Here is a 13,194-nt window from a genome sequence, read left to right on the forward strand (position 1 = left end):
CAGGTGAAATCACACTCTAAACTGCATAATATGAGTGTATATCCCTGCAAAAAAACACTATCAGTGCACACACCTCATCTGCTGGAACAGACAAGGAAGCCTCATGCCTGTTATCCCATCTCTCCAGCATGGTCAATGCACTCACCTCTGCTGCTGGAACAGACTGGGAAGCCTCTTGCCTGTGATCCCATCTTTCCAGCCTGGTTAATGCACTTACCTCTGCTGCTGGACAGACTGGGAAGCCTCTTGCCTGTGATCCCATCTCTCCAGTATGGTCAATGCAGTCACCTCTGCTGCTGGAACAGACTGGGAAGCCTCTTGTCTGTGATCCCATCTTTCCAGCATGGGGGAGAACAACAGGAGCAGTTCCATTTCTTATGCTGCCTAGTTCTCCTATATTAGACTCCCCCACCAGCGCCAGCTTCCCAACCATCGCTTGTGGCCCAGGGATTTCCTGCATGCGCAGTGCTGCCAAGAGGATCCCAAGCAGCTGGGGGAGAGTCCCACGATCCTTGCCCGCACAAATGCATACGGAGGGCAGAGGGATCGACATCCGAACACCGCGTTCGGCAGAAAACCGGGTGCATAAAGAGACGCCACTTAGCGTTCACAACGATCACCCAACACCCGGTCTTCTCTTGGCCTCACCACCTAGTGAAGCTAAAAAATAATAAAAACTAAGGGAGCTACTCCTCTTCGGTGTTTCCGGGACGGAAACCAAATTAAACTGAGGAGCCAGGGGAGGGTGGGGGCTATTAATACTCTTTTTACTCTTTCAGGTGGTTTCCACTGATTGGATGGGCGGAGCCACATCTCCAGTGTCCCGTATGACGGCTAGAGAAAGTTATTTTCTGAAGCACTTATACATCAAAGAAACAGTGAGAGGCAGCTTCTGATAAGGTTTTACTGCAGGGGAGTTAAAAGGGTCATTAGCTCTGCAATGTTTCATAGCTTAATATAGTGTGGTTTGTAATTGTAAATATGACAGAATGATGCAATGTTAAAAATAGCTATATAACTGAAAATAAAACCATGAGGCTCTTTTCTATGCTTCTAATGTTCTATTAATTATCTTTTCTACACAAAATAAATTATGCAGTTTTGTTTTTTGCTTCAGTGCGACTTTCAATAATGATTCTGTAACGGAGTTTAGCACATGTGAATTTAGGGTTGGAAATCGGATCACATTTCTTCTACCTCCCATACACAACTCAGAAAAAAAAAAAAGGATTCATTTTTGTCTGAAGTCCTTCCTTAACACTGCTGTCTGTTCAAGAGAAACTTCTGTTAGCACAGCTATATGAATCTGCATAAGAAAAAATATTAATGAGGGAAAAGCGCTGGCAGCAGTGCTGCATCTCATTGATGGAACAAGTTTTATAATTGCTGAAAAGTGTACAATGTTAATTCCTAGAGGGCTGGAGGCCGATGGAAAGAGCATCTCAAAGTTAATCTGTTCTGTCCAGAAATGCTCCGACTTGGATGAGTGTACCATGAGTCACATCAGGACTAGTGTGGAGGAAGTTATCACTTCCCTAATGGGAAGTGATAACTAAGGAGAGGGAAGGCTGTGGTTCCTATAGAGCCTTCCTGTTTGGGCCCATTTCCATTTGCGAATGGGAGCCGAAGAGATCCGATGCGGCTATTCATCACTTCCGCTCCCATTCGCGTCACTTCCGCATCACCGATCGCAGAAGTGAATGGAGGAGATGGGAGCGGATAGCGCAGGCGCAGTACGGAGCTGCCCATCTTTGGGAGCACTTGGGCTCCAGAAGACATCCAAAGCTTACTATGGCGGCAGAAAAGCAGTATTGGATAGGTTGAATACTGCTACCAGGGGAGCCAGTGATGGAACAAGGAGACCATGAGAGGAGGGCTCTATGGCATCCAAAGCCTTCCCTCTCGTATTTTTAGCTTTAACTACTCCATACACAGACAGAAAATTAAACCAAATTGCCTAATATTGTGTTGGTGACCATTGTGCAACCCAAATCAACTCTGGCCCAGTAATGTATGGACCTCTGAGGTTGTCCTGTAGCATTTGGAACCAACTGTAACTTGCGGGGTAGGGCCTGCATAGATTGCACTTGTTTGGTCAATACATCCTCAGGATCCATTTTTGGAAGTGGTCAGACGTTAGCAACCACTATGATGAAGCTTTAATGCACTGAGTGTACTGACAACTTTCTCTTGTGGCCAGCATTTTGCACTGTACTACTGAAGCTTTTGTGAGATAGAAGATGGCTTCCTTCCCGTTAGACTTCTTTGAGCCTTTGGTGTCCATGACCCTGTCACCAGTTCATAGGTTGCCCTTCTTTGAACTACTTTTATTAGGTGTTTAACACTGCATGCTGGTAAAATCCCACAAGACCTGACATTTTGGAAACGTTCAAACTCAAGGTGCCTAGTAACAAAATATCACAGTAAATCCCTATCTTCAACCAGACTGATGCCTGGAAACTAGAAGTCATAGGATACCCACATTTAGACTATTTGGAGTTTACATTTCAAGTTGGTCATCAAATCATTAGTTTGAAATGATAACTCTTTATCCTGCTGAAATATAATGTTGAAATGAATATAAGCAGATAAGGTGTGTCCATAAAAACCTTATAAAATGAGTAGAAATATCCTTCACTTAGTGCTTACGCCTAGAAAGGGTTGAAGTGTGCTTACTCAGGAACCTAGAGAGGTTACCTATGCCGTCTTCTGGACAAAGGTTTCCAAGCAAGGATCCCCAAAAGAATACAAGGTCTCTACACAAGTTTGTAAAGTTGAAAAAGTAGTAACAAGACAAGAGCCACAGTACCAGGGATAGCTTTATTCAAAAAATCAAAGAGCATTCCACATAAACCAGGAGGCCACATGGCTTCTGGCAACTGACAACCAAAGTATGAAGACGACAGCAGAAAAAGCGGGTTACGATAAGGATTCATGAAACTAAAAAAGAAAAAAAAAAGTGAAACTGTGCGTTGCTGACCTGAAAAATGTAAAAGTACATGGTGAGTTTGTGCTAAGCCGCTTCTCCAGGCTCGATCTGTTTAACACGCAAGGACAAGAATGAAAAAACTCAAAGCTGACGTGACTGTTATTGCCATATGTGAATTGTTACACTCACAACTAAATGTGCATTGTGTCCTGTAAAGCGTGCACATTTAAAAATAGCACTGCAAAATGATGGCGCAGGGTGAAGCCATATAGCTCCTAACTTGTTTGTTTTGTAAATGTCCTAAAAGGTTATTTAGCTAGTGTTATACATACCTGCTCCTGGCGATCACGTCTCCACTTCCTGGTAGGCTGCAGGTGTCCTGCAGCCAGAAAATCACCATGCAGGTACTGAAGCCTGGCTATAGGACACCTGCAAACTAACTAGGAAGGGGAGGAGACGCAATCGTCAGGAGCAGGTAATGTATAGCTACTTCTTCATACTCTTACACTCTGAACCCCTCCTCTACCTATACTTACCCTTAATCACTCCACCCCGCTGCCTAACCGTATCCCCTAAACTACACTGCTGCCGCCACAGGCAGTAATAGTATAAGTCACGATTAGCGGCATTGAACAGTTGTTATGGTGCTCGATAAATAGCACACGATGGGTGCCATAATTACTGTTTATTGCAGTTTTTACTATTGCCGCCAATGGTGGCACCATTTTTAACCAGGGCTGTGGAGTCTGAGTTGGAATCGAGGAGTCGGAGCAATTTTGAGCACCCGGAGTCGGAGTTGTGGTTTCATAAACTGAGGAGTCGGAGTCGGATGATTTTTCTACAAAATCCACAGGCCTGTTAAGTATTAGGCTAAGGAGTCAGAGTCTGAGCCATTTTGGGTACCCGGAGTCGGAGTTTCATAAACTGAGAAGTCGGAGTCGGAAGATTTTTGTACAGACTCCACAGCCCTGTTTTTAACGGCACTCATCCTGCACCATATTTGCCTGTCTATGTGGAGCAGCATGCTCCCCTGGCCAAAGCCATCTACAGCAGTCTGCAAAGTGGTAATGATCACCTTCATATACCACCTGCGTACATTGCTTCTCTACTGCTCATTGTGTTTTGTGTTCCCCCACCTAAAATAATATTTACAGAGAATATTAGAAAATGGAACATAACTGATCATATTCTAGATTTCTAAAATCAGCTTTATTGACCGGTCCATAAATGCCACCATCTGTAAAAGTTTGCTGGTTACGTCTTATTCCAACATTATAATTGTTTAAAAGTACTGAAAACAAGCTGTATTTTGGTTTATACCAAGCCAGTGCAGACTTTAGTGGAGGGCAAAGGTGAATTAGTCAAGAGTTGAAAATACCCTTAAAGAGACTCTGTAACAACAAAAACCTCCCCTGGGGGGTACTCACCTCGGGTGGGGGAAGCCTCCGGATCCTAATGAGGCTTCCCACGCCGTCTTCTGTCCCACGGGGGTCTCGCCGCAGCCCTCCGAACAGCCGGCGACTGTGCCGACTGTCAGTTCAATATTTACCTTTGCTGGCTCCAGCGGGGGCGCTGTGGCGACTTTCGGCACGGAAATAGACGGAAATACCCGATCTCCGTCGGGTCCGCTCTACTGCGCAGGCGCCGGAAACTTGCGCCTGCGCAGTAGAGCAGACCCGACGGCGATCGGGTATTTCCGCCTACTTCGGCGCCGAGAGGCATCAGAGCGCCTGCGCAGGAGCCAGGAAGGTAAATAATGACGTCACCGCTGCCCGGACTGCACGGAGGGCTACAGCGAGACCCCCGAGGGACGCAGGACGGCGTGGGAAGCCTCATTAGGATCCTGAGGCTTCCCCCACCCGAGGTGAGTACCCCCCAGGGGCCGTTTTGGCGTTACAGTTCCTCTTTAAGGGTTGGGTGGTAGTTGACAAATGATATAAAGTTCTGCTACCCCAGGCATGATTTAAACTCAGTTTCTGAGGGGGAAGCCAGATGACCTACCAGCTTGTCTTTTTGACAAAGGAAAACATACCCAGAAGCTAATTATTCAAGAGGAAACTTCTTAGTGCAAATAAAATTGTCACATAAAATATCCAAGCTTTATTTTAAAGCTACAGGTAGTGATGGTCATGTCTAGAACTTCTGGAGAAGCATGTGATTTTGTTTGATCAGCTGATAGATTTGCAAAGCTGATTTGCTGTGACCTCATCCTGCTTCAGCACATGATCATGACTAGCAAATCAGAGACTTGCATATCTATCACCTGATCAAACTGATCACATCATGCTCCTCCATGAGCTCTCCTAGAAATGACCCTTACTAGCTAAAGATGAACTTAAATGGTTGCAATTATCTCATGTACATCCTTTGCTAAGAAACTATTAAAAAGCAGAGGAATCTTGTGTTCTGTCGTCTACTCAAGAATATATATTATTGACACTACTGGCGATGGTGGGGGTGTGGCTTATCGAGTGGCCATTGTCACATACTTCTGCTATGACCACAATGAAACACAGATGATGTCCTTGCCAATAAGTCACCTGATCTATGCAGTGCTCAGAGCTTCACATTCAAACCAAACCTAGCTTGAAGGAGCTGCAGGCGATTCTCTCCAGAGTGGATGTAGCATGATAACCGGATGCTTTTAAACATACAGCTAACAGAATAAAGGCCTTTTTCCATGCAGCAGCGATATTTCTTCATTTAATTCAAACAAGATCTATCATTTCGCTAGATACTGAAAAAACAGAAAAGTGCAGTTTTGCTTGAGATCTGGATCTCATTCATTAGGCATACCAGTCAATCAGGCAACTTGTACTGCCCACTATACACAGCCACTAAACATATCTACACAAGAAAACAACGGCTAGTCCACAGGTACAAGGGGTAAATCACAAGTTCCTGCGATGCTTTGCACCAAGCCTCTTTATAGGTACCTATTTATAAATATGTACAGATCAATTACAGGCACTTTGAAATGTCTTTGGTTGGAAGAAACCAACATTGCGAAGTTATGTGTTCCCCCCTCTCTCTAAGAAGGACATGGACACATTCTCCTGGTGGGGTCAACAGGCAATGACTCCAGCTGAAATCTACTGATGGTGCAGGAGTGATGGTTATGCTTCAGAAAGAGCTACCTGTAAAACAAGAAAGACGAATGGTTCAATAGTAATTCCATGAGAGAAAAGAACATTATGCAATAACTACAATTTCACGGATTTAAAAAAAAAACAAAACAAAAAAAACACACCAGGTATTTTGCAATTTAAAGGAAACACGAGGTAAAAACAAACTGATGTGAAACAACTATCTATCCTCCTCAAAATGAATTTCAGATACCCCCCAGTGTTATTTTATATTTAAATCTACTTTTTAGGTTTTTACCGTTTCATTGTCTCCACTCATTGTCACATTCATTGAGGTTTGCCAGAGCTAAAAGCTATAAACTATTGACCCTTTTTATCTCTTTTCTGCTCTCAGAAGCCATTTACTGCCAGAAAAATGGTTTATAGTCACAATTCCCTATCAGTGAGGGTTATGCTATAGTCCGACCCAAACAGAAACTGTGACTAACATACCTGATTTTTTACTCTTTCAGGCAGAGAAAGAAAAAAAAAAAAAAAAAAAAAAAAAAGGAACACAGCACAGTCATTTGTGTGCCTAGCATTGTACATACACATCTATCATGTCACGTTACCTCGTATTTCCTTTAAAGTATACCGGAATTGAAAGGGATGTGGAGGTTGCCATGTTTCTTTCCTTTTAATTAATACCAATTGCTTGCCAGTCCTGATCTTTTTGGCTGCAGTAGTGTCTGAATCACACACCTGAAACAAGCATCTGGCTAAGTACACACGATGCAGTTTTCTGACAGATTTACTGTCTGATCGATTATTTCCAACATGTCCGATCTGATTTCCGATTGATTTTTTCCATAAAAGTGAATGGGAAAATCGATCAGAAAATGTATTGTAAATCAGATCGGACATCCTATACAATAATCTCCCAGTGTCTCTGCGTCCCCTGTCCCTGTGCATTTTTGCTACTGCGCATATGTAGCACGCGAGCAGACGTTGGGATAGCAGGAAGACGGGGCCAGGGGGCGCGCACGGCAGGGAGCGTGGTCGGGCACGATATTGATTGAAGGCCATGGTGGGTTGGACTACCTCTTCCTGAGTTTGCTGCCACAGCTCGGTGTCCGCGGGTCCCCCATTTCCCATGCCTGGTCCTCTTATCTCTGTCTATACCCGGAGGTCTGAACATGCGCAGAAGACCCAGATTGGACCGAACTGAGCCTGTTCCTGGGGCGGATCGCGGCTAAATGGCAGGCTGCTGGAGGCAGGCGAGGAATCAAGAGGTGCTTATGGGGCTGGAGGAAGCCCCAGGTAAGTATCGATTCTTACTATATCTTAGAGCCAGTTTCCACTAGCCAGCGCGCGCGGCTGCGAGACACGCGGCAGCACTTCCGGGTCGGCGGGAGGCAGCGAATCCTAGAAGCCGTGCCATGCACGGCTATGGGATTTGATGCCTTCCGCATGGAAACTGACGGCAATGTCGGCCGAATCGCTAGGGCAAGGGATTCGGCCCGGTTTCCCCACTAGTAGAAACGGGCCCTTAGTCTCTGGTACACTTTAAAGCGGTTTAAAACCCTGACATTTTTGCTTTGTGAGCTGACTTTGCATTTTATTAATAACTGGTTTTATTCATTGCTGTTTTGCAGGCAGACAAGCTTTCAGTGACTGTCTCCAGCAGCTTCTTCGCAGTCAGAGAATGTGTCATATTCTTCACTTGATACATTTAACCATTTCAGCCCGTGGGGATTTTTCACCTTATGCATCAGAGCAAATTTCACCTCCCATTCATTCGCTAATAACTTTATCACTACTTATCACAAATTATTGATCTATATCAGTTTCTTCCCGCCACGAATTAGGCTTTCTTTGGGTGGTACATTTTGCTAAGAATTATTTTTTTATAAAATGCATTTTAACAGGATTAATAAGAAAAAAAATTGAAAAAAATTCATTTCTCAGTTTTCGTCCATTATAGCTTTAAAATAATCCATACTACCATAACTAAAACCTATGTATTTTATTTGCCCGTTTGTCTCGGTTATGACACCATTTAAATTTTGTCCCTATCACAATGTATGGCGCCAATATTTTTATTTGGAAATAAAGGTGCATTGTTTCAGTTTTGCGTCCATCACTATTTAAGCTTATAATTTAAAAAAGGTTTGTAGTATACCCCCTTCAAATGCATATTTAAAAAGTTCAGACCCTTAGGTAACTATTTATGTCTTTTTTATTGTAATTTTTTTTTCCATTAAAATATTATTTGGGTAATATTTTGGTGTGGGAAATAAACAGTTAATTTTTAATGTTATATGTGTAAATTGTAATGTAAAAAAATATGAAGATGTAGTTTTACTTTATTTTTTGTTTCCCTCCTTGTGCTTCTCGCTAAGCGGAAGTACAAGGGGGATGCGGAAATTTTGCCGGGCAGAAAAACTGAAGCCTCTTGTAAGGGCGCTTTGGTTTTTCTGCGGGGGACATGGATCGGTGATCGGGAACCAGATACCCATTCACTGATCCCAGGGCTACCGGGGGACAACACGGGGGCACGGGAGTGCGCCGAAGAGCAGCCGCCCCGGACGGGAACTTCACGTCCGGGCGGCAGAAATGGTTAAGTAAACACGATAACATTATCTCCACTTCGGATGCGTCCAGATTTCTCTGCACTGAACTTTCAAGCTCTGTGTGTAACCCTTCGAATGCTGGTCTAGTAAAAAAAAAAATGCTGGTTGCCTATAATATGCTGTAAATAATGTTTTAGAGCAAAGATGAAATGCAGGGTTATTTCCACTTTAAGAGGCCCAGGGAAGACGAGCAACAGCAGCATGTTCAAGAGAAGGTGGTCTAGACCACCATGTGCTTGCTTCATTGTTCAGGAGTACTATAATAAAATCAAGACAAATAAAATTTATATTGTGCTTTTCTGCTGACGGACAAAGTGCTTGAGCTGCAGCCACTAGACGCACTCAGTAGGCAGTAGGGAATCTTGCCCAAAGACTCCTTACCGAATAGATGCTAGATTACTGAACAGACAAAGCAGAGATATGAACCCTGGTCTGCTGTGTCAGAGGCAGAATCCTCAGCAAGTACACTATCCAGCCATTCAGTATTAGCAGTATCATCATCCCTTCTATTGCCATTTCTACCAGATTACATTTATGTAGTGGTGTACTTATAATCCGGTGTGCATAAAACAACATGAGGATCTGATAAATAAGGTGTTACAATTCTATTAATGATATCCCTTTCCTTTGACAGGTAATGTTATCTATTGCTTTCCATTGACACTGCATATTTACATAAATTATCAGCAGATGAACCAAGATAATTATGAGTATGCACAGTTGATACAACCCTGTAGATGCAGTGGGAGAAGACACACTGTGATTGTACTAATAATAAATATGCTGTCTAACAGCTTATAGTATACATATGGTTGATATACCTGTATATTAACAATAATGTAAAATACATAATGCGAGTATATTGGTATGTACCCAGCCCTCCAAATGATGTTTTGCCTAGGCTATTTAGTTATGCAGCCTGCTCCTCCTAGTGCACATAAACATACATAATCATCTAATGCATCTGCCAGCAGCAAAGATGACACCACCTGTGATAAATTTAAAGGGGCCCACACACTGATTTCAGCCATCGATCGATCAATTCTATAGAACCGATCGGAAATAGATTCTTTCAAATCAGCAAATCGATTTGCAGCCGATTTAGATCAATTTGATCTGACAGGATGGAAAATCTTGGACGATCTGCTGCTGGCAGCAGCTTGATGGGCCATAGAGTTGCATTGGATCTAATGGTGCAATAATGCATTTAAATTGATTTTCAATAGATTGCCAATAGATTTAATTCTGAAATCTATTGGAAATATGTTCCTAGTGTGTGGCATACATCAGATAGATTCCTGTCAGATTGGACTTGACAGGCATCTGACAAATCTATCTGATGGTCGAATCTACTGCAAATCTATAATCTATCCTTAAGAATGTGAATCGGAGATGAAAATATTTTACAATCGGCAAACACTGACTAAATAATGTATAACTTAATATTGTAAAATTTAAGCAATTTTAATCATAAGGTTACATTCAGTAAAGTTCCTGTAAGATATTTTAAATGGTCCTTAGTACAGTACCACTTTCAATTCTAAGCCAAGATGATTGTAAAAATGTGGAGTGTCCTTCAATATAAGGTAGTTTCCTAAATCTGTCCTCAGCCCTCTAACTGCACTGCTTGTGAATTTCCTCTCCAAAATCAGGGGAGTTAATCAATGAGTGATCTCTACTTCGCTAAACTTCAAAATGCTCGTGTGGAGATCCCAAAGCATGTCCTATTGGCAAGGCCTGAAGACAGTTGGCGTGTCTCTGTATTCTAGCACTTTGCAGTCTGTGTAGCCTGAGGGTAGGTGAATTCAGTTAGCATTAAGTGCTTAGGGTGTGCTGCCAATATCCAGTATAAGTGGATAGATTTTCTGTACTTCCTCTCTGCTTAACCACTATATCCGTCCAGATAGACTGTGCAGCTCCTGCTGCCTGAGGCGTGCGATCGCGCGCGCTACCGCTGCCTATTAGCCCCCGATCAGTGAATGGGAACATAGTTCCCATTCACCGATCTAAGTCCCCCACAGAAAAACCAGACGGTCTCATCAGACCGCAGTCTTTCTGCCAAAAAAAAAAAGGTTTCCTGTCTTTTCTAGTTCCTGGAAGCGTGATTGTAAGCTTCCAGAACTTTGACTGTGGCCAAATAGTAAACTACACCCACATACATTTTTTGTTAAATAATTACATTATGTTACATTTAAAATTAGCTGTTTACCTCCCACACTAAAAATTACACAAATACATTTTTAATTAAAGAAAACAAAATTACAATTAAAAAACAACATAAATAGTTACCTGAGGGTCTGAACTTTTTAAATATGCATGTCAGAGTAATTTTTTTTTTTTAATTATAAGCTTGTAAATCGTGATGGACGCAAATTGAAAAAAAATGTACCTTTATTTCTAAATAAAATATCGGCGCCATAAATTGTGATAGGGACATCATTTAAATGTTGAAATAACCGGGACAACTGGGCAAATAAAATACATGAGTTTTAATTACGGTAGCATGTATTAATTTCAAACTATAATGGCCAAAAACTGAGAAATAATGAACTTTTTCCATTTCTTTGTTAATCTTCCTGTTAAATTGATTTGGAATAAAATTCTTAGCAAAACGTACCACCCAAAGAAAGCCTAATTAGTGGTGGAAAAAACAAGATAGTGATAAAGTTATTGGTGAATGAATGGGAGGTGAAAGTTGCTCGGATGCATAAGGTGAACACCATAGGCTGAAGTGGTTAATACAGTATTTATATATTGTGGTGCGGCAGATTCTGTAAAAAGCAGCACAGTGTGAGGGAGGTCTGTGTGCTTTCTCCCTTGCAACCATCCCTGCTCCCGCCCCGTTTTTGCAGTGTAGGCTGCGTATGATATCTGTCCCTTGTTAGCAGCAGCAGCACTAGTGGGAATAAATACTGCTATGACGGTGTAAGCTTGGAATTGTTCCACATTCCTATCTTCAGGCCCACACAAACTCATTTGAAACTCTAAACATAACTATACAAAGGACATTTTCAAGGCAATTAGTGTAGATAAGCATTGCCTTTAGAAATTAGCTTTTCATATTGCAAAACTCATTGGGCCTGATCCAATGTACCTTTCTCCCAAGTATTCTCCTTGGAGAGGTTTTATTTTTTTATTTTCTGTTTAAATCAACTTTTCAGATTTTTGTAACTGAAAAAGTACCAAAAAGTAGGTGAAAAGTACTGTCAAATCATTTTAAAGGTGGCCACTAGCGATAAAATCTGCCCTACAAACGATTCTTCATATGAACGATAGGAAATTATAATTTGGTACCACTAATGGACAAATATCTCCTAATCAATCTGATCAGATTAATAAAAATCTGATTTTCGGATTGATCCATTAATCTGATTGGATCATTTCGGAATCGTTAGCGGTCACCTTTAGTATTTTCTTGCCTGCTGGTGCATTAGAAGGCATTTTATTGAGAAGATGGAAAACTATCACCTAGGATAAAATTTAGGAGAAACCGTGAATCAGATCAGGCCAATTGTCTAGCTATGCAGTTATCCATAGACATCGCCCCTAGCTTCCGCTTACCAAACAGAGGTCTAACAACAGCCCAACACCTACTTCCTTCCTATGACTTCAGGCCAGAGCAGGATCATCCACCAGGCACCTTAGGCAGGTGCCTGGGGCCTAGTGCGCGTCAAGGGACCTACCTGCCTCCTTCTCTGAGCTCTCTCTACCTCGGCTTACCAAAATCATCACAAGGGGGCCCTCAAATCTACTACCTTGCCTAAAGCCCATTACAGGTTAATCCCTCTCTGCTTCAGGCAACTTCTCTTTATGCAAACAAGATGTCTACTGTACTGCAGGGATTCTGAAAAATGTAGTCTGAGGCTTCTTGCACACTACATCGAACGTTTCTAATTTTTTATCTGATGCAATTTTTGATTCGGATTAAAAAAACGTAGCAGCATGCAGTACTTTTTTTTTTTTTTTTTTTTAAATCTAATCCAAAATCGGATCAGATTAAAAATCAGAATCACATGTAGTGAGCAAGAAGCCTGACATCTATTAGCTGTGGGTGCAACAAGGTCATACCTGACTGACCTGCCCACTGGCTGCAACCAAAGAGCAGAGAAAGGACACTGTACTGGAGTTGCATTAAAGGAAACCAAGCACCACCGAAAAGCATGTGTATTGTTGGGGGGAGCACCATTGCTTACCAACAGGGTGCTGCTTCTCTGGTTCCACATCGTATGGGATGCACCATCTCCACCACACCGGCCACAGCGACCACAGCTTGTAAAATCCCAGCAGTGTTGTGCTGGCGTGTCCATCACATTGCAAGCTGGGAGATGTAGTCCGTACTCACATTCCTGGACTACATCTCCCGGCATGCATCAGAGGGGAGCACATAACAGATAGGGGGTTGCAAACTGCAAATGCTGCAGCCAGTTGGGTGGAGAAGATTGTGTATCCTATATGGTGTGAGAGCAGAGGAGCAGCACCCCATAAGTAATGATACTCACCCAATACCTGTTTCCCTAACGAGACACTCAAATAACCTCCCTTTTGGGGAAATTAATTTAAAAAAAAT

General features: G+C 42.4%; 1 protein-coding gene across 2 annotated transcripts in view; it reads right to left on the bottom strand.

Annotated features, from left to right (window-relative positions):
• Positions 1 to 5,836: 5,836 nt before the first annotated feature.
• The window catches only part of TMEM248 (transmembrane protein 248), a 71,922-nt gene continuing 64,564 nt past the window's right edge, over positions 5,837 to 13,194 (bottom strand). For both annotated transcript variants that reach the window (XM_068270171.1, XM_068270170.1), the window contains exon 7: positions 5,837 to 6,066. In XM_068270171.1, coding sequence (XP_068126272.1) covers positions 6,046 to 6,066 — 21 coding nt within the window. In that variant the 3' untranslated portion in view covers positions 5,837 to 6,045. The remainder of the gene's footprint in view (positions 6,067 to 13,194) is intronic.

The sequence above is a fragment of the Hyperolius riggenbachi genome, chromosome 2, assembly GCF_040937935.1.
Source record: "Hyperolius riggenbachi isolate aHypRig1 chromosome 2, aHypRig1.pri, whole genome shotgun sequence".
Lineage (NCBI taxonomy): Eukaryota > Metazoa > Chordata > Amphibia > Anura > Hyperoliidae > Hyperolius > Hyperolius riggenbachi.